The sequence below is a fragment of the Armigeres subalbatus genome, chromosome 1, assembly GCF_024139115.2.
Source record: "Armigeres subalbatus isolate Guangzhou_Male chromosome 1, GZ_Asu_2, whole genome shotgun sequence".
NCBI lineage: Eukaryota > Metazoa > Arthropoda > Insecta > Diptera > Culicidae > Armigeres > Armigeres subalbatus.
The window spans coordinates 23285011-23307239 of NC_085139.1; the positions used below are offsets into that span (position 1 = coordinate 23285011).

General features: G+C 41.1%; 1 protein-coding gene across 4 annotated transcripts in view; it reads right to left on the minus strand.

The window, feature by feature from the left end:
• Positions 1 to 22229, minus strand: part of LOC134222701 (ankyrin repeat domain-containing protein 12) — a 509755-nt gene that overhangs the window by 51162 nt on the left and 436364 nt on the right. For all 4 annotated transcript variants that reach the window (XR_009982435.1, XM_062701874.1, XM_062701871.1 and 1 more), the window contains 2 exons: positions 18483 to 18795; positions 15483 to 18422 (listed from right to left, as the gene is read on the minus strand). Coding sequence is in view for 3 of the 4 variants with exons in the window: in XM_062701874.1 (XP_062557858.1) it covers positions 15483 to 18422; positions 18483 to 18795 (3253 nt within the window). In the remaining variant the exon portion in view is untranslated. The remainder of the gene's footprint in view (positions 1 to 15482; positions 18423 to 18482; positions 18796 to 22229) is intronic.

Consider the following 22229-nt stretch of genomic DNA (forward strand, 5'->3'; position numbering starts at 1 on the left):
ACATATGATCACCATACCGGACTTTACCAGTGCACTGGCAGTTTGTGGGCCATAACGAATAAGATCCTGATAAAAACGATCAAGTAGGCGCTATGATTTTCGCGAATTACAAAATTTGCTTTTGGATGGATATCTACCCTGGATTTTCCATTCCTTTCTGCTTATTCAGGAATTCCTCCACTAGTTCACTCGAAGTTCCTTTCCGGAATTCCCTCGGATGTTTCTTCATGTATTCATTTTTTTGCCTTTATTAGCGAGACTTTCAGCCCTACGCTGGCTCGTCTCGTCATTCGGAAGTTCCTTCAGATAATCCTTGGAACATTCCTTCAGGAATTCCTCCCAAAAATCTTTCAAAAATTCTTCCGGAAGTTCCTTCAGTAAATCATTTGGAAATTCATTCACGAAATCCTACTCAAATTCCTTCAGGAATTCCTCCAGAAGCACCATCAGGAATTCCTCCGGAAGCTCCAGAATTTCCTCTGAAAGTTCCTCTAGAAATTCCTCCTGAAGCTCCTCTAGAAATTTCTCCGGAACTTCCTCCAGGAATTCATCCGAAGGTTCCTCCAGGAATTTCTCCAGAAGTTCATCCAGGAATTTCTCAGGAAATCCCTCCACGAATTTCTCCGGCTGTTCCTGCGGTGATTCCTCCGGAAGTTCCTCCAGGAATTCCTCCGAAAGTTTCTCCAAGAATTCCTCCGAAAGTTAATCCAGAAATTCCTTCCGGATAAATTCCTGGAGGAACTACCGAAGGAATTCCTGGATGAACTTCCGGAGGAATTCCTGGAGGAACTACCGGAGAAATTTTTGGAGGGACTTCCGGAGGTTCTTCTGGAGGAACATCCGAAGGAATTCATGGAGGAATTTCTGTAGAGACTTCCGGAGGTGTTTCTAAAGGAACTTCTAGAGGAGTTCTGGAGAAAATTCCGGAGAAGTTTTCGGAGGAATTTCTGAAGGAACTTTCGGAGGAATTCTTGAAGGGACTCCGGTACTTCCGAAGGAATTTCTGGAAGGGACTACCGGAAGAATTCCTGGATAGACTTCGGGTGGAATTTGTGTAGGGATTTCCGGAGAAATCTCTTGAGGGACTTCCAGAGGAATTTATGGAGGAACTTTCAAAGGAATTCCTGGAGGAACTTCCAGAGAAATTCTTGGAAGAAATTTCGTAAGAACTCTTGGGGGAATTTCCAGATAAATTTCTGGAAAAATATGAAGAAATGCCTAAAATATTGCTCTAATACATTTCTGGAAGAATTCGCAATGGAATGCATACAAGACATCTATGAGGAATACCTGGGAGAATTATAAGAATTCTTCGAAAAAAATTCGTATGATTTTTTTAAAGAACTACTTAAATAATTAAAGGGGGTATTTTGTAACAAATTGCAAATGAATTATTGAAGGCCCATAATATTTCCGTTTCAACAAATTCTCCTGGGATTACTGAAAAAGTCCTAAGGGAATTCACATATAATGCAAATGTAGACAAATATCATGGAATAAGAAATTCCCCGTAAACGGATTTCGATGCGCATTCTTTGTTAAATGCACAAACAGTTTCGTTTTTACTCTGCACACCCGTTTCAAATCACTCAGAGACTGAGTGAAATTGTATTGCCGTCTCTTTTTTTCCCACGGAAAAGTTACTCAATTTTCGTAAAAAGTGGAACTACTCAAAATTTGAGTAGTTCCACTTTTTACGAAAATTGAGTAACTTTTCCGTGGGAAAAAAAGAGACGGCAATACAATTTCACTCAGTCTCTGAGTGATTTGAAACGGGCGTGTGGTTTGTATTTCCCTTCGGCTTGTTTATTCCATCCATATGGTTTTGACAGTTGAAGTGCAGTTGTATTGGTGAAACTGTGAAACTGTGAAACTGTGAAACAACACAGTGCGAACCCGACAGCTTTGGGGTTGAACTAGTGCGAAACTAGTTCCCACCTGAGACGAGACCTGCAAAGACGCTGCTTCTTTTCTCTTGTTTTGACACTTGTTCTTCTTTTCATCACACTTGACCATCGAGCTTCAACTGTTTACTTTACTGTTCCACCTAAGCCCCAGGTGGACCCTTCTGAGCACAATAAAAGTGTATCCAATTCATGAATTAGTAAATTCATTTTCATAAGGATTTTTATAACGGGAACAAAACACAGGTTAATTACTGATTATTAACAAGCTAAACGGATGGTTTGGAATACTCGTTAAAGTAAAAAGTCTTCGTAAAACAAAAATGATGCGGAATATTTTATTTGCACACTTAGAAAGAGCTCAAGAGTTCGGTAATTAAAATCACCGAAAGTTTTCGGTAATTTAGCAAATTACAAATATTTCGGTATTTTCACTCGTGTTGACATAGCATTTTGCTGAACTTCGGTAAATGACGATATCTGTCATCATTTTTACCGAAAATAAGGTAAATCTAAAATGACATCGACGAAATAACCGAATTTTCGGTAACTTTAAACGTCAAGTACTCAATGTTCGTTTCCGCATGGTTGAGAGCAGGAAATTTTTTGTTTCAAATGTTTCATCCCACTTGCGATATTAATAAATTTGTGCTTTGAAATGAATGGTGATAACAACGGTGATAATATTCAGAGTGAGTAAGTAATAATTCATAGCAACACAGAACAATAATTTTGCTTATGATAGCTTTTGTTTTTTTTTTCTTCATGGTCTACCAGCTCCTATAGTCGAGATGACTTCCGTTGCTCCAGGTGATGCCTGCTCATACACTGGTTACATGCTGCTGATTGACATTTGGAATGAGAAAATGTAGTTTTTCGGCCAATGACTCGATCCCTGATATTTTCCGGCGTCTGCTCAGTTCTGAATCGGAGATTCCGATGCCCCTCCGATCGCAAATGGCGAGGCTCTACTTCCTGCTTTGCATGTTCTATTCTAAACAATATTATATAATGTTAAAATGTCGACAGTACAATAAAGCATTATTTGAAATGGAAGCATAAGTAGAAGAATCTATTTTTTTATTTATATTTTTTGGATTTAATTTTCCAGCGAAAAAAACAAAAAGCTATTTTACAGAAGTTCGGTGCTACGTTACCGAACCATCGGTAAATTTGACAATCTTGCTGTTCGATACATTTTACAGGTCGTTCGGTAATCGATTGGTTTACCGAAGTCATTACCGAAAGTTCAGCTGTTGAGAATTCGGTAAATGAATTACCGAATTCGGTAATTTTTCCGGAGTGTGGGGATACCAATACTTTCACTCAAAAAGGTGCTGGTTGCACCTGACAGTTCGTGACAGCAGTTGACTGGCAGCAGCTGAAGTTACATTTTTTCCTCTTTGCAAGTCCCGTCCCAGGTTCCAACCTGAGCGAATAATAAAACACTTTGACAGCACTTATAACACTCTTGAAGAGTAAATTATGGTCTTTAAGAGCGTTATAAAACTTAAAATGTTACTTGGGAACCTAAGATGGAACTTTTTAAAAACAAATTCGACATTGTTTCGCGGCGGCAATGACAATAACATTTATCTGAAAAAGCATTTTTCCGATACTCTCTGAAAATTATACTTTCCTCAAAAAAGACATTTCACCGAAAACAAATAACTTTTCCTTTATAGGGGAAATGACGGCTTTGGCAGGTTTTGTTCTATTATTGTCAGGGGGGTTTTTGTTAACCAAATTTTATGAATTTTGACGACACTAGTCTTTGATATGCAAATAATGATTAGGCCAAATTTAAGCATAATTGGTTCTAGAAAACCCCCTGCCAATAATAGAACAAAACCTGCCAAAGCCGTCATTTCCCCTATATAATGTTTTCCAGAAAATAACATTTTTCCAAAATAACATTTCTTCGAAATAAAAACATTGTTCGAAATGACCAAGTCACCAGGCTTCGGAATTCTCACTCATATGAATAAAAACCCAGGATTGATCCCAACAGCGGAGTGCAATTTTTCCATATTCTCCTTTGAGCAAGTGTTCTCACACAATATTTTATCCGGATAGAAAGACGGGTGATAAACTCGTGAGCACCGGCTTTGCCGGATATTTTTTTGCGCCTCCAAATTCACCATCTCGCTACTTCTCCAGAAAATTTTTACAAGCATATTCATACAAATGTAAGTCCGCGACGGGATTCGAACCCAAAACAATTTTAAAATGTATAGAGCGCCCACTATAACCACGCCACCACACGAACCGATTGAAAGCAAATAGAAAAACTGCTGTCTTGAACCTACTACTTATCGTGGCGCATCGTCGTATGCAATCAGTTCGGAGAAGCAAAGTAAGCAGCATTTGATTTTCACGAAACATGGGAAGAGGGATAACAATTTTTCGCACCATCGCTTGTGCCGGAGTTTATCGCACTGTAATTTATCCGGATAAAATGGATGATGGAGCGATCTGTTGTCGCGTGAGTGAGTGAGAAATCCGAACCCTGCAAGTCACAAAAGAAGGGATGGCATACATCCATACACTCACAATGGTCCGATTCAGTTATTTAGCAGGAAAAAACTATTTTCCTCCGTTTTCGTTCTATTTAGACACTTGGTGTCTTCAGTGAAGTTGTTTATAATAAAATATTGCTTCTTCGAACAAAAAGTTCGATAGGGTGGTCCTTATCGTTTCTCAAGACTGAAATTAAACTTTTTTATTTCGGTTTTTTTTTTGTGGATGACCTCTTCAGTAAACTTGCAGTAAACATTATTTGATGCAACTTTGCCGAAGACACCTTGTGTCTAGCACATAAATTGAGTTCAGTAAATTAAATTTTCGATTTTAACCTAGGGTGGCCCCAAAAAAATCAGTTTTTCTTTTCTATCCTTTTTGTTTTGAGTTTTACGAGAATGCGGATTTCAGAAGAAATGAAGAGCAAGTGATGGTGCATGTTTTTGCTGAACACATCATGTTTATAAGTCTTACCATTTAAAAGTTATATGCAATTTATACCAAAAAACTATGCAATCTCAAAATGCCTATATCTCATGGAGATGGTTCGATTAATTTTTTTTGAAGGTGTTATCTGAAAGGGCACATATATAGTAACTTTTACTGCAAAAATTACGGGAACGTATTTTTTTTTAAATTGAATAAATCGACTTTGAAAATTTCTTCGAAAAAAATTAAATTTTCTAGTATTTTACTATATATTGAGTAAATTACCTTCGGCAAAAGTTCAAATTTAAACTAAAATACATATCCGATTATTATTATTTAATCAGACTAAGGCCGAAGTGGCCTGTGCAGTATACAAGAGTCTTCTCCATTCGGCTCGGTCCATGGCTACACGTCGCCAGCCACGCAGTCTACGGAGTCATCTTCCACCTGATCGATCCACTTTGCCCGCTGCGCATCTCGCCTTCTTGTGTCCGTCGGATCGTTGTCGAGAACCATTTTCACCGGGTTACTGTCTGACATTCTGGCTACGTGCCCGGCCCACCGCAGTCGTCCGATTTTCGTGGTGTGAACGATGGATGGTTCTCCCAGCAGCTCATGCAACTCGTGGTTCATTCGCCTCCTCCACGTACCGTCCGCCATCTGCACCACACCATACACTACTAAAAATCCACACATATTTATTGGCAAAAATCCATAGATTTAACTTATGATATATATCAGCGCACACATAACCATTCTCCACGCGAACTACTAATAAAATATATATCCAAATAAACTTTATGTGTGGTCTCGAATTAGCAATTATTTAATTTATGTGTAGTTCTATATCGATTATATTAGGGTGGAGCTATTGCAAAAATGTATAACGGAGACACATATATCTTATATAGATATTTTTGGCAGTGTAGATGGTACGCAGCACCTTGCAACTAGACACCAAGTGTCTAAATAGAACGAAAACGGAGGAAAATATTTTTTTCCTGCTAAATAACTGAATCGGACCATTGTGCACTGATGCCTTGTACCGGGTAAGCTCTCGAATCACAACAGGCCAATGCAGAGAGATCAGTTTCCACTCTGATACTCTTGCTTTAAGGGGTCGTTCACTAATTACGTAACAATTTTGTCTTGGTTTTTCGAACCCCCTCCCCCCGTAAGATTTTTCCCAAGCAAATTATTTTTTGTTTAAATGAAGAGTGAGTAAATAGCAGGCCCCCCTCCCGCCATATGTGCTTATGTAATTATTAAACGACCCCTTTCCTCTTCAAATGAAAACATAAAGTCGTGCGCGATTTATAACGTCCCCAAAATTGTCCTCTGCTCGCATAAAAAAATCCATTCCTGTATAAAAAAAAGTTTCTAGCATTTCCATATCAATGTAAAATGCGACTAACTTCGCGCAGAAGTGGTCATCTCATTGCTTATTGCCAAAAATATTATTATTGTCATCTCATTATTGCCGAAAATGAAATCAATTGATTTGATTCAACAGCATAAAAACAAAAATGAAGATTCTAAAATCGCGATCACTTGGTCCCATGTCAGCAGACTGTTGGTCCTATTTTCGGCCGCCATTTTAGTCCGTCGAATACATCTGAAACATGTTATTCTAACAGTATTTTGACCACGGATAGCGTTCTACAAAGAAGGCAGACATTTGTGCACTATTGTAAGTCAATTATTATGCGAATCAATAGACTTTATACTAATTAGAATACAACATGTAAAACAGGCTTTCGGGCCAAATGAGCCACAAAATGACGCCACAGAATGACTTTCTATACTTCGATAATGCTACCACTGTTGCTGCCAGCATATTTACAGAATTATTACCCACCCGGATGCGTTCCACTGCTAGGTATGGGAATCAACAGAGAATACATTATTCGGCAATGTCCCACATAATGAAGCAAGAGGGGTATTGCCCGAGTTTAAATATTTATTCAGTTGATTGAAATTAAATTTAGTTTGAAATAATTCATTTTTTTACCTGCAAGTATAAATACGACAAAATCGAGGTGTGTCATCATGAACAACGAGATTTGAATAAATTAAGGCAGCCATAAAACAGTTTCACGGGGGACCAAACTATGTACAGCTTCTAAATCTGTTGAGGCAAATAATTTACAAACAATTTACCTGTCAGATCATTTATGTTTTGAGCATAACCCAAAGACATATAGCAACACAGCACATGCAGTGATTTTGCTGCCATTTGTTCGAGTATTGACCAAAAGGTACTGTTTTAATTGCAAATTGCATAAAGTAAAATTAGTGGCAAATAAATCAAAGGAATCGGATCCCAAGACGCTCACTAAAATATTCTCAGTTGGAAGAGGATGTTGACAAACAACGTGATACTACATGGGGAAATGGTTTAATTGAAATGTTTATTCAAAAAATTGCTAGATGAATTTTGATCCTTTGATTCGAAATCCATCCACGGTGGGTAGATTTCAATTTAGGAGTTGTTGATTTTGTTCACCATGTTCTTTTAAGGTTTTAATGCCTTAAAGTGAAACATTACAAAAATAAAGGCCCTCGAGCACATGTTTCATCGTCGAACGTCTTAATTGCATTCACCTAATGGACGGAAAGTTTTAACTCAGTTCTGACTAAAATCGTTGGCAAAATTTGTATGACATTTTGGCCTCTTTGTAATAAAATCTTACAGTTTTTTTTATTATTTCAATACAGTATATTTATTGCGGTAAGATGCGCGATTACAAAGCAGTGGCTGGGTTATATTTCCGGCGTCGGTGCAGAAATGGTAACTTGGCTTAAAAACCTCGCAGTTAATAACTGTGGAAGTACTTACTGAATACTGTAATGCCAATGAAGAATAATAAGATCTATATAAAAGATTACATTGTTCGTATTAAAACCTTGCAGAATCGTTATACACAGATTTTATACAGAATTCAAGATTTTCGAGTGAGTGTTTGATTTGTATTTTCTTCAGACTTTTACACATACTGAAGATAGGTGTACGTGTAGCTACGAAGGACCTCCGTCGGCCTTCGCAACCTAGCGGCTACTGTTGTTGCTTAGTTGGTTAAAGCACCAGTCTAGCGTACTGTAGGGTCATGGGTTCGAGTCCCATCGAAGGGAAAGTGGTTACCTCCAATACATTTTCCAAATCAATATCTTCCACATAACGTATATATTCACATATGAGTTTTCATAACATTGTAAATTAACGTCCAAGTCGGGTGGTTTAATCCCCGGAAATAGGCAATTACCTTTGATTGAACAGATTTTGTTTGTGATTCTGGCGTGTTTCACGATCGTTTTAGAAAACCACGTAAAGAACTTTGAAAAAAATATTTAAAAAAAAATCGCGTAAATTCTTAAATCTGCGTAGAAAATGTCGCTTAAAAATGAAAATTGTAGAAAGTGACCCCAATGTACTACGCTATCTCTTTATGAATCCATAAATACGTATTTTGTTTTATAATTTTCCCGAAAATTGAGTAAAAGATACTGCTTAAATAAGTAAAAATTAAAAATGATCTGCATGCACTGTGAAACTTGCATAACAACCCAACAAGCAGTTCAAGATGAAACTTTTGGTCTTACATGTGGCTTTATAGGGCCTGCGTTAACATCCTGTTTCGTCAGTGGGCCGTGGTGGCATGTTTGAAATCCCACCCAGGTTTGGTACGGTCTTTATGCGAATATTGGCAACTTTTTATGTAAGTTCAGAAGACCACAATCTATGCAAGCCCCACAACTAGTAGTGGCCAGAGAAAGATCGTTAAGCCCTTAAACACATAACTTAAAGGTACGTAACTTTATAAAACTCATCAGATTTAGGGACGCTCCACGAAAAATTCTTTTGAAATACTCCTCATTTCTCATTTCTCGCTGTCAAATATGAGAAGCGCGAAGTGAGTAGTGAGACGTCTCACTACTCCTTTCATGCTTCTCACTTTTGAAAGTGAGAAGAAAAAAATAAAGAATGAAAAGTGAGACGTCTCTCTTTTTATTCCTAATTTCTCACTTTTCAAATGAACTATTCACTGAATGACATATTCGGCCAAACGTCCTATTCGGTCAAATGACCCTTTCGGCCAAATGACCTATGCGGCCAAATGACGTTTTGGAAACATCATTTTGGATCATACATAACGTTTGGCAAGAAGACCAATAAAAATATTAATTGATGCACAATTGTTTTAGAAGTCTGGATCATATGGTTAAATATTTAAGGATCATTTGTCATAAGTTCATAGGAAAATGGCAGGAATATTATTGTTTCCCTTGTACATGCCTGAAGGAGTCTATTTTCCAAATCATTGCTAGCTTTTAGCTTAGTTATGGATTAGCTTAGTTAGGGAGTTATGGAATTATTCTTTATGGATACTCCTGAACTGTTTTATAGATTTTATAGATTTATAGACTCTGGAGCGTAGAAAAGCCGTTTGGGTCGCCAGAATTTTTGGTTGGTGAAATCAATTCTTCTGAATAGCTTACTTCAAATGTATGCACCAGAACGACCATCACGGACAAGAAACTTTCACCACGTGTCGCATATTACAGGCGGTGAATGTAGATCAACCATATTGGTCGTTGGTTTGACCTATTCACCTAAATAAAAATCATCTCAAACTTTCCGCAATCAATTATTTTCAAAAAACTAATGTTTCCCACCAATAACAATTTGCAAAGCTATTTTTGCAAGAACTCCTGTGAGAATTTCGGCAGGAATTACTGGAGAAAACATCATAGGAATTACCAGAGGGGTTTCCGTAGGAACAGCTAGCTTCTGCACTGCCGTAATATGACAAAGTGACGTATACGCCATTTTCCAAAAATTGTGTTAACGAGTAGTATTCATCGTACTCTTTAACAGAAAAATGGAAAACATGTATGTTGTAAAATGGCGCATACGTCACATTTTCAGATTACGGCAGTGCAGGGCCTGTAGGATTTCCCGAAGGAATATATTTCACATTCACGTAGGAGCTACATCAGGAAGTATCAGGAAGGAAGTAACATATTTCCGTAGAAATTTGTAGACAATAAACCCCACAAAAAATAAGGCGAAATTTCAGCATGAATTCCCGGAAAAAAGTGAAATTCTTTCCGGTGGAAAACTGAAATGAAATTCCGTAGAAATTCCCAGAAGTACTACAACAAAAATTCAGGGAGAAATTTTAACAAGAATTCTCGTTAGGAAAATTATTTGGAGCTTTTTAGTGGAATGTCTTCACTTGTCATAAGACGAGCTTGTACAATTCCGCATAGTACGAGTACGAGACACTGAAGACGACCTTACTGTTGAGGTCGAAATACGTATCTGTCAAGTGGTGGAATTAAATGGGATTGTACAAACTCGTCTTATGACAAGTGAAGAATTCTCGGATGGATTCCTGCTGAATTTTGGGAGGAACTACTACAGGTATTACCTTAGGCATTTTCGCAGAGCTTCCATACGAATTTCAGCCCGGGGAGATCTCCATTCCCGGCAAAATTCAAAAAGTTAATGATGAACTCTAGACAAAATTAACAAGAAAATCCGCAAAAATTTCCGGAGGTTTTTTGAAGGCATTGCTGGGGCAAATTGAATTTTTTAGAAAGGTATTCCCAGGAAAAAAATTTGAGTGGATTTTCTGAAATTTCTGCAGGAATTCCTTACAAAACTGCCGCAGAAATTCTCTAAGGAGTTTCACAGGAGTTTTCTCAGAAAACCTTATTATTATGGAAGTTCTTACCTTCATCGGGGTGACAATGAGTCAAATGGTGGTGAGAATGGGTCACTGTTTCAACTACATAGAATGCTTGTAGAATAGATTTAATGTATCTGAGAGCAATAATACTGAATTATAAGAGACCCTTTTGAACGATTTTGTAATCCGACCTCCACACTGTCGGTGAGGGTACTGACCCATTGCATTGTCACCCCCAATGACGGTACACAAATTTGGTATAATTACCTGATGAATTACCACAGAAAAGACTTGAAAAACTAACGCAGGAATTCGTAAGAAAAATTCTATATGCTTTTCTACATAATTCTGAAGGTTTTTCTTTAGAATTGCTAAAGATTTTCAAAGGAGTTTTAGCAAGTACTCCCGTAGGAAATTCCGCAGAACTTCTCGGAAAATTTTCGTAGAAAATCTTAGATGAATTTCCGCACAGTTTTTCCTGAGAAAAACTACCATAGGAAATCACTGAATTTTTAACAGTATCAATAGAAATTCTTGAAGACATATTTTGAGGGATTTTCCTGAATATTTTCCACAGGATTTTTTGGGCCACGAATTTGTGAGACGACATTTGGTAAGAAGCGTCAAACATAGCTCTGTTCATAACTCACAAGTTCGGGTCTACCGATGACAATCGATCGCCAGATACGGGTTGCAGCTGGTAGTGTAGCCTTAGTACTGTTGTCCGTCTGACATCCACTAGAGTGAAGGGAGCGACCTGGGGGCTTGTCTAGGTTGTGTTGGTGTTTGACAGTGGGCTCTGTTGAACATCGATAAAAACCTGCAAGTATCCGCAAGCAGGCCCTATCAAAGCGACCGAGTGCCGCTTAAAGCGTGCTAGCCTGGAACTGTCAACAAATGAGACCCAAGTGATCATGCGTCTGTTCACCAAGGAGGCACGACTCCAACAGCCTCTGTTCTGGTAACCAGCGGCTGAATATGAAAGACCAAAGAACTCGAATTGGAACATAGAATGTTTTAACGATAGCCCAGCAAGGTAAGCTGGAACAACTCGCCAGCGAGGCACGGGGCATGAAGCTCAGAATTCCGGATCTGAGTGAAGTCCACAAACTTTGGAGAACACAAACTACCGTCAGGACAGGTATTACTATATTCCGGTATTCGAGGGAGCAATGCTCTCCAGCACCGAGGAGTTGGTTTCCTGGTAAGCGCCCAGGCTGCGCTGATCAACACGAGTCAAAAACCTCACGACCCCATGTTAAGCACCAACCGATGTTGTAGAGTTACATGACAAGGAGAATTTCTACTGTGAACTGAATGCCGTCGTGGAGAAAGTTCCGAAAGTTGACATTAAGATCTACATGGGCGACTTCAATTCGAAGAGCGGCTCCGACAACATGGACTATTAGCGTGTCATGGGACGTCATGGTCTTGGAGAAATTAGTCAAAAGGGAGAGTTGTTTGCAGAATTCTGTGGCAATAACGACATGGTGATTGGAGGATCGCTCTTTCTCCAAAGTTACGTGGGTCTCTCAGGATGGACAAACTGAAAATCAAATCGACCACATCTGCATCAGCCAAAAATGTAGCCGGAGCCTTCTTGATGTCTGAAATCGCGTCTGACCATCGCATCACCTTCTAATTAGCGAGATCCGATTATGCATTGTTCGAATTCAACGATGGGAAAAGAGACTCGAACGGCGATTTAACACACACCGATTAAAAGATCCAGCTGGGAAGAGATCGTTCATTGGAGAACTTGGAACTCAGGCAGCGGATGTTCCGGAGGGTGGCAGCGTAGAAGAGCAGTGGACTGGACAGTCAGCAAGAATGCCTAAATGACAGGAGTGGGTAACAGATGCAACCTGACGGAGAATTGAGGAGCATAGAGAAGCAAGCAAAAGCCACGATAGAGCGGACAAGAACCAGAGGTATTCCAACGGTATCCGGCTCTAGAGAAGGAAGGTAAATGCTGCTGCAGACGGGACAAGCGAGCGTGGGACTCGCTGGTCGACAAAGGGGAGAAAGCTGCAACAACTGACGATATTCGTCTCCTCTACGATATCTCACGACGCCTGAGTGGGACAGCTGAAGCGTAGGATCGAGTACTTTGAACAACTTCTTCAAGCTTCGACGCCCGACCAACCATCAGCATCACGGGATGAGCCGCCAAGAGTGCAACGCATTACCCACGTCAACTCCGAAGCTCCATCATTGCAGGAGATTGAATCAGCCATCCGAAGCATGAAATCCTGCAATGCTCCCGACTGGATGCAGAGCGTCTTAGTGATGATCCCATAACAAGGCTGTGTGCGACAATCGACGGGGCACCAGGGTACTGTCCATTGTTCTCAAAGTTCTGTGCGAAGTTATCTTAAATCGGATACAGGAGCAAATAGACACGAATCTTCGATGGCAGCAGGTAGAATACCGCCATGGAGGATCATGTGTGGACCATATTGTAATGCTTCGTATCATCCTGGAGCAAGTCAACGAGTTCGAAGAGTCCCTCTATCTGGTATTCATTGACTATGAAAAAACTTTCGATCGTCTGTACCACGAAAATCTGTGGGACGCCCTTGTACGCAAGGGACCTCCAGACAAAATCGTCGGCCTCAAAGAAGCACAGTACGAAGCTTTGTCTGACCCTATATGAGTAGTCGCTGGAGTGAGACAAGGATGTAATCTATCTGCGCTATTGTTCCTCATCGTAAGCGATGAGGTCATGGTGGGTGCAATTGACCGTGTACCACACCATGAGCTGCTCTGGCAGCCTATCATTATGGAGCATCTAAACGACTTCGATTTGGCTGATTATATTGCAGAGTAAGCTAAAATACCTGGTTGAACGCTCCTCTTTAGTGGGTCTCACCAAGCGTCAGCCAGATACAATCGTTGGATGTCAACACGAACAACCGCTTCAACTTTACGGTATGGCCGGCTACTCAATGAGGACTTAAATGAGGATGAAACATATCATAGGAGAGGGTCGAAATGTTTCAATATATTGGACGCCAGTTAGCGTCGGACGGTGGAATCCAGATCGACATAGGAGCACAGATCAAAAAGGCCAAATCTGCTTTTTCGAAATATTTGGAGCTCCAGTCATAACTTTACTATTAAACTAAATATTCTACTCTAACGTGGAATCTGTATTGTTATACGCCATTGAGACTTGTTGTGTATCAGCAGAGATCACGCAGAAACTGTTAGTATTCATTAACCGATGCCTTCGTTTTATTATTCGGGCCTCGTGGCCTCACAACTGGATCTCGAATGCTGAGCTCCATCGACGATACCATCAAAAACCAACATCAACAGAAAGTCGAGAGCGTAAATGAAGGTGGGTCGGCCACACATTACGAAAGAGTGGAGACGAAATCTGCATACAAGCGCTGGACTGGAATCCGGCAAGACATCGTAGCAGAGCCAGGCCCATGGGGCTCAGGTCAAGACCTCAAACCCCCAGGCGTCCCAGGGTCAAATCTCACAAGAAATTTCAATCAACAATGTTCAGCCGGAGTTGCAGAAGAATTCTTGAGTAAATTTCAGAGAAACAAGAAGTTTCTGGGGTGGTTTCTATCGGAGACAAAACTTTTTTAAATAAGCAAGCGTGTCGGTTCGTTTCCCTTTAGATATTACTGTTTACATACAAACGCGCTTTCGAACGAAAGTTGTTGCGCATTATGGTTTACGCCAGCAAAATCAAATGGACAAAGGATTCGAACGAATCACATTCATTCGAAAGTTTCGTTCGTCCATAAACAAGAATAAAAGTAATTATGGATAAGATATCTGCGTGAAATGGATTTGAAGAAAAAGGGATGGAACCTGCAAAAAAATGGTTCCAGCTTTTCACTCTTGCTACGCCAATGATCCGTCTAAGTTCCACCGTTAAGCGGCTTTTTCTCCCTCGAAGCGAGACTGAAGCACAAAACATGAGATAGCTAAAAGTTTAGGAAAATTTCTGCGTATTTCACATTTTTCATGCCAAATTGTATTTTTTCGCTCTTCACTTTCCGACTGTAAATTTCAGCGCACACTGCTGGCAGGGCCGGTATTTATCTACGGTTCAAATCGATCCGGCTGGTCGATTCCATTTGGAAAAAAAAGAAAACGAATCAACTGCGCACAAAACTCTTACTCGCTTACTGGCAGAATCCTACATCTACGTTTCTATACTACACAGCATCATCGGCCAACAGATTTCTACTAAAAGATTGGAAAACAATACTCACAAAACACTGCGCTACAGAAATATCGGCTTCATTGAAGAGAGGGTAGAGGGACGCGAATCTAATCGGACCAAATCGGGGGTACTGCCGGGGACGCCAGTGGCCGGGTTCTACCAAAAGTTACATTGAATTTCTCTAGCTCTAGTTTATGGCCACCGTTCCTACGTTTTTCTTTTCTTTCTCCTGTCGTCCTATCGGAAAATTATTTTCTCAGTTTCGCTCGACTCGCTACTGACTGGGGTAGCTCGGAAGAAAGATTTATTTTTTCTGGCTCGGTGTGCTTGACGGTCGTTTGGAAGGTTTGCCGGTTGTACAGGTTTACTCGGGTTTTGGGGATGGGATGCAATAGTGAGGTTCTATCAAGCATGGAAAATGGTTCGTAAGTCTTGCTGCTTGATTCAATGGTTTGTTTGCACTGTTTCAGGGACGGAATGTATGGAAGCTGACAGGATGAGAGTCTGTTTACTGTTCAATGTTCATCTGAAACAATAACACGGGTGGTTCCACTTCAGAGTTTTGCTAGAGCTTGGTACGATTGGGTGGGCTTGTGAGAAATATAGTGAACAGGACACGATGAAAGCTAATTGGGAAAGGAATAGGCAAAGGACTTTCTGAAAATGAGTTTAGTTATGATCTGACTAGTCTTCTAATGTGCCTTCGAGAATCTACACACAACACCAAACATGCAAACAAGAACCTACCTCCGAATGTTGCGCTGGATGGACTGCTGCACGGTCGTCATGTTGACCGCATTTTTGTCACCAGGCTTCCGACCGTCCGGTCTCGAACTGACCGCCCGTTCTTCTACCATCGTAAATGCAGGCCTCTTTGTCAATACAGCGGTACTCGTTGGTCGGTCGAACACCGTTGCTTTGCTGCGCACTGACTGTGGACTTGGTTCAAAGCCAGAATCCTGATCCTTGCTGCCTTGTGCTTCTTCGTACGCTTTGTCTTCCTTGGATTTCCGCTTCTTCAGTTTACGCTTTTTCTTTTCATCACCCTCTTCGCCCTCTGCGAGGCTCACGTAAAATCCTCTTGTTGAGTCGACTTTTTCTTGATCTACAGCAGCAGCTGCTGCCAATGGTACTACGGCATCCTCTTCCGTTCGAACTTCTTCTTCCTCGACGTGCTCCACCAAAGACTCCGCTGACCTCCTTAATTTTGGCCGCTCTCTATCGAAGCTAACTTTTTTCTCAGTGTCTTCTTCCGAAATGGGTGGCAGTTGTTCACTGGGTAAAACCTGATCAGTACTCGGTTCGGTTTTTGGTGGTTCTTCGGGTTCTGATGGTTGCTGTTCGGTTTGATCTTCGCTTGACTTCGAAGGTGATTCTTCGACTTCAGAGCTTTTTTCTTCCGTTGGTGACTCTTCAACGGGTTCAAGTTCGGGTTCGGTTACTTTCTCTGGTGTAGGTTCTGGTTCTGGTTCCGGTGCTGGTCCAGGTTCCGGCTCAGGTGGCTCCGGCTCTGCTACTTGAAGTTCTTGTGGCACAACTGCTTCACCTTCGGCAGCTGCAGCAACAGGTTCAGTATCTGGCACCACAGCCGGAGGTTGTTCCTCCTCAGGCTTGGCCGCTTCCACAACTATTAGAGGTTCCACATAAGTAGGTTCTTGTTCTGGCACAACGTGTATTTCTGGTTCTGGTTCCGGTGCAGGAGGAGGTGGTAATGGTGGCTGTGGCTCAGGCTCAGCCACAACAGGAGTTGTTTCTTCTTCCTTAGGTTTCGGCTTCAATTTTGGTTTTGGCATTTCCTTCTCCGACGAATCTGACTTGGATTTGCTCGATCGGCTGCTGCTACTGTCCTTGCTTGACTTTAGCTTTGGCCTTTCCTTTTTTGGAGCCGGTACCACCTCCTCCTTTACCTCTAAAGGGATCGCTTGTGAAACTTCTTGCGCTGCCTCTTCTTTCGCTTCCACTATTGTTTCCGGTTTTTCCTTCACTTTCCCTCTTACCTTATCCGCAGTCTCTGATTCACTAAACCCCTCGTTATCCGATTTTGTTTTTTGATCGATTGTATACGTTGCATCCGTTGCTGCTCCATCGTCTTCCGTGGACTTCATCATAATTTCCGGAACCGGATGCACCTGCGCTTCCGTCACTACTTTCTCCCCGGCTTGTAGTTTTTCTTTATCCTTCGTGTCCTCCTCACTGGGAGAATCGGTTTTCTTCGCGTGTGCCTTTCCCGTTGCCTTACCCTTTTTGCCATTTCCCTTGCCTTTCTTCACCTTTTTCACACTTGTATCCGAGGACTTGTCATCGCTTTTCGTATCCGACGCCTTACGGATATTGAACTCAGCTCTTGGTGGTTGTTTCGGCAGTGATTGTTCGTCTGGCATCCCCAACATCTCCGTTGGAACTGTCAGCAATGAACCTGTTTTTCCCGTCAGTCGCAGTGAACTGCCGCGTCTGTCACTTTCCGGGGACTCGTTTTCCGACGATCCACTGTGCACCTGTTTCAAAACAATTCTTCCCGTACGCTCCCCTGCCTTTCGTGGCTTGCCAGGTTCGCGTTGCTCGGCATACATAAACTCATACTCTTTCGGTTCCTTGGGTTCCTTTTCACGGTCCCGATCCCTTTCCCTGTGCGATCGATCCTTCGATCTGGCCGATTTCGATGAACACTTCTTGTAGCATTTGTGCCTGCGTTTGGTGTGCTTACAGCAGTCATCTGAAGACGTTTCGCTGGTGGAAGCTGATGAGGAACTACTGCTTCGGTGGCGGTGCCTGTGGTGATGACTTCGGTTCAATTCGACGTTGCTTCGTGAACGACTAATATCCGCTGCTCCTTCCCTGTAGAGGAACACGGTGTCACTGCAGCTACTAGTTCTTCGACTTCGGTGACTTCCTTTTCGCTTGTGTCTGCTCTTGCGGTGTGATCGTTCGTCTTGACCTTCGGACTCGGAGTTTGAATTCATGTAAACCACGTATCTCTTAGAAGTCTTCAAGTCGATCAGTTCCTCCTTCTCGGTGAGTTTCAGTGGTTCCACCTTATCGATGTCCGGAAGTATTTTCTGTTGGCGGCTGGACATGCGTAGCTTGTTTGCTGGTAGTCCTCCTTGCATCTGCAGAAACTTTGCCGTCGATCGGAAGCCCTTGACAAGAGCATAGTCAAGTGGTGTCATCGGTGAGCCTTTTGCCGGTCTGTACAAGTGGTTCATCTCTGCTCCGGATTCCAGCAACAGCTTACACATATCTACGTTGTCGTGCCCAGCTGCAATGTGCAACAGAGTCCTTCCATCGTTGCTTGGTGTGTTGATATGCTTTGGTTTCATTTGAAGCAACCACTGTACCAACTGTCTTCTCCCAGAGCTAGCAGCGTCGTGAACCGGAAAATCACCTTTGGCGTTTCGCAACCAAAGATTGCCCTTTTTAACATGCAGGATTTTTACCGTTTCTATTTGTCCTTTTGCACAGCCACAGTGGGCCGGAGTACGACCTTTCCGGTCTTGCCGATTGGGATCGGCTTCCAATTTGAGTAACAAAGAGGTAGCGTCTGCGTGACCCAACGTCACAGAGTAGTGCAGTGCTGTGCACCCATTGGAATCAATCTGATCGGTATGCGCTCCACAAAGATTAATCAACGTGTCTATACATTCCGTATGTCCTCGAGATGCCGCGCAGTGAAGAGCTGTTAGTCCATCCCTGAAATAGTAAGAATACGTGTAAAGGAGTTTGATTTATTATCGATAACATGTCTCATACTTATCTGCACTCTCGACTTGTGCACCGGCTTTAATCAAAGCCAGGACAGCTTTGGCAGAGCCAGCCGATGCCGCCCAGAGTAGTGGTTGGCGGCCATCCTTGTCCTCCACTTCAACCGAAGTATCCGGATGGGCCAGCAGGGTGCCGAGAATTTCCAGTGCCAGTTTGGCCGAGGCACGGGCCGTTTTGCCCTCGTAGTTGGCGCCGCACATCTGGGCAGCGTAGTGCAGCGGGCTGCCTCCGTTGATGTCCGGGGTGGATACATCGGCTCCAGCTGCCAGTACCGATCGGAGGGCTTCCACTTCGCCACATACTGAGCGAATAGCATTGCCATCAGAGTTCATGAGGGAGGTGGGTTGATGAACGCGAAGAGTATGGAATAGGTAAAGCAAACAGTAGGGAGTTAAAAACCATTCATGAAGAGTTTTATGTGCTTGATAGAGGAAAGTGTGTTTATGTAAAACCTTTTATCTTCTGAAATCACGATTTCAAAAATGAAAAGGAATAATGCTATGATAGACAATAATTCAGTCAAGGCCAGATACCTAATGGATAATAACGATTTTATAGTGCTTATGGCTGACAAGTTTCATTGCTTGTTGGCGACATTTACGGATCCAGTCCATGATCGTTCGGACGCGGAAACTCTTATAGTATATGTCGTTAGAACATTGACAGGAGATGATCCTCATTCCTCATTCATCTGTATTCATATAGGTACCGTCAACTGGGGGGAAGATGATCATTTGATGTGTCAGTCAAAAGTGCCAATTTTTTTTATGAAACGGTAGTCAACAATATTCTCCGTACAAGTAGTGTTACCGCTAGTTAGAAATCCGAGTTTTTCGATTATAATCATGAAAATGTATTTTGTGGAAGAAAGAGAGCGATAGTCATAAATGACGCTATTTTCGTTTCAAATATTGACTTCGTAGACTTCTTTACGAAGTAAATTCAACATTCATACAAATAACCTACAGTATTTTGACTACTAGGTCATAATGATTTTAGTAGAGCTGTCTTGATCAACTTCACCCCAAACCAGATTACTCAAAAAATGTGGGATAATTTAATTTATTTTAATAAATCCAAACACATTTCAGAAAACTAAAGTTGTTGATTATTGCAACGTATAGCAGTACATGTTTTGAAAATAGTTGTTTCGATTTAAAATGTAAACACACGTTGTTATTGCATGTTTTGTCTTAAAAATGATCATCTTCCCCCCAGTTGACGGTACATTTATGAAAAAGTAGACCAATCACTAGTTAATTTCGGTTCCACAATCACATATATAGCTATCACTGGCAGAGCCAGCTATTGTTATTTGGTGGGGCACCACTTAGCGCAAGAGCAATAGCCTATGAAAACAATAGTGTGATTGCATCGTGTGGTGCCCCACCTCCGTCTCCGCCAGTGATAGCTATCTCTTCTATTTATATTCTACCTGGTAGGAAACATATTTTAGTTTGCATTTCTCATAGTTGATCCATTGCCCTCGTTATTCCTTTTTTCTGAAATAGCCTTAATTTAGAGTCTTTTTTTATTCATTGTCACCCCCCGACGACGGTAACTTTTGTTTCATTATGTGATGAACTTTATAAATCTTGATATAAAAAAAATATATAAAGATATAAAAAATAGATAGATATAAAAAAATATTATATGAGTTTGCCAAAATGACAATTGCGGTTTTGTGACATTATTGAATACAGTGAATTACTTTTCAAGTGTGATAAGGACTGTATCTAAATGAGTTTAGTGCGTGATCTCTCTTGTTTCGGACAGCAGAACGATCGCGCGATCGGCCGAATATTGTGTTCTGCATTGCGCGACCGATAATAAAACTAATCAGTTCCTTGCGTGGTTTCTCTTGTTTCGGACAGCAGAATGATCGCGCGATCGGCCGAAATATTATGCTCTGCATTGCGCGGCCGGTAATAAGAGTAGCCATCGAACAAGTAAGTGCCGTGCGTGTTTTAGTCGTCGAGAAAGAAATAAAATATCTATCTTGTGTTCGGTGGCTCATGCGCATGTTGCGCGCGGTCGATAAAAGCGCGTTCTTCAATAGTTTGCTGTAGCCATCGAGCAAGTGAGTACATAGTGTTGTGCTTCCGTGCGGTCGTTCAATACGCGAATCTCCTCAGTTTTCATATGCCACCGGGCGTGTATGTTTTAACTTTTAACTCATATTTGTGTTATTTCCCATCCCATAGATCGCATCGCTTACCAAAGTGAATCCAGATAAATTATCCTTTATAACTAAAACGATATCCTACCCCAAGACAATCGTGGAGATGCAGAGGTATACTCGGTCTGTAGTAGCAACGAGAGTCGGACTAACAATCCTTCCATTACTATATGACCGTAAGGACGTGGCCGGCACCGTTATTGATTTTAAATATTTGAGCTCCCGAAACGTGTACATTGAGAATGGGTAGCTAATCTCAAGCCCCATTATTTGGGTTCCCTGTACAATTTCGCAAGTTCAGTCAATCACGAAGTAGCAACCACGAATTGTGCGGTCATAATGCTCATGCTCAAGTGTGATAAGGACTGTATCTAAAATAAGTTGTAAACTTTTAAAATGTTACTGCTCAAAAACAAATTAGATATTTGTTTGAGTTGACCTTTATTTGACGTATTAATTTGTCAAGATTCAAATCAGGACTCGTTAATTTGTTTAAAATTTATTTCTTTTGACATATTGCGAATTGAAAGAGGTATTAAATTTCGTGTTTTGGACACATGGCTCCATAAAAAAGGTGTCACCATGAATAATTTGATCAAGCATATCGGCATACATATACATATGCTATGCTATGCTAAAATCAACGCTACCATCAAATGGCTATATCTCAGCTGTTTTTCAACTGATTTGCTCGGGTTTTTCACCAATCTCTTAGGAAACCCTTCTTATTTCTGGACATTACAAAAAAAAATCAGGATGCATATTTATTTTAATCAAAAGCTTATGTTATTATGTATCATACTGCCATCGTACTTGACTCGACTTTGCGAGACACTGAAGACGACCTTACCGTTGAGGTCGAAATACGTATCTGTCAAGGTACAATTAAGTGGTGAAATTAAATGGGATTGTACAAACTCGTCTCAGACAAGTGAAGAATTTCCACTAAAAAGCTAAACATAATTTTCTTAACATCTGGCTATTTTCTTTTCTCCAATGGTTAATCATGCCAACTGGAATTCTATAGGTATATACACAGTAAATCAATTAAAAGCTTGCTTAACTGTGTGTCTTGTATGGTGAGCACAAAGGATACACTATGCACAGAAAGTTGAGCACACTAGCAACATATATTTAAAAAAATCCAAGTAAGTTATTCTGAAACCACGACTGTTCTTTAGCTCAATGCGGGCTCGTTCTTATGTGATATTGAAAATATCGAGTAAGAGAGGTGAAATTTACCTGCCCGACTATTTTCAATCACTTTTGCTGGTCTGCCGTTTCGATGGCAAACGTTCTTGAAGGCCTAGCTTATAAAAGCATGCTTCCCGAGCAGTTTCAATAATGTTGATATTTATCCAGTTTTCCGCGTGCGATAACGGCTATGAACTAGCCTCTGGATAGTTTCAAATTTGATGTTCCTGAAGGTCAATCATTACCACTGCACTGAGCATTCTGAACATTGTGCTTAATTAGAAGCTGTAGATGCAATAGATCCACACTTTCTTATTTGCTGCATTTCTCAGATTGCTCCTTCTCACTTCTTTCTTCTTCCT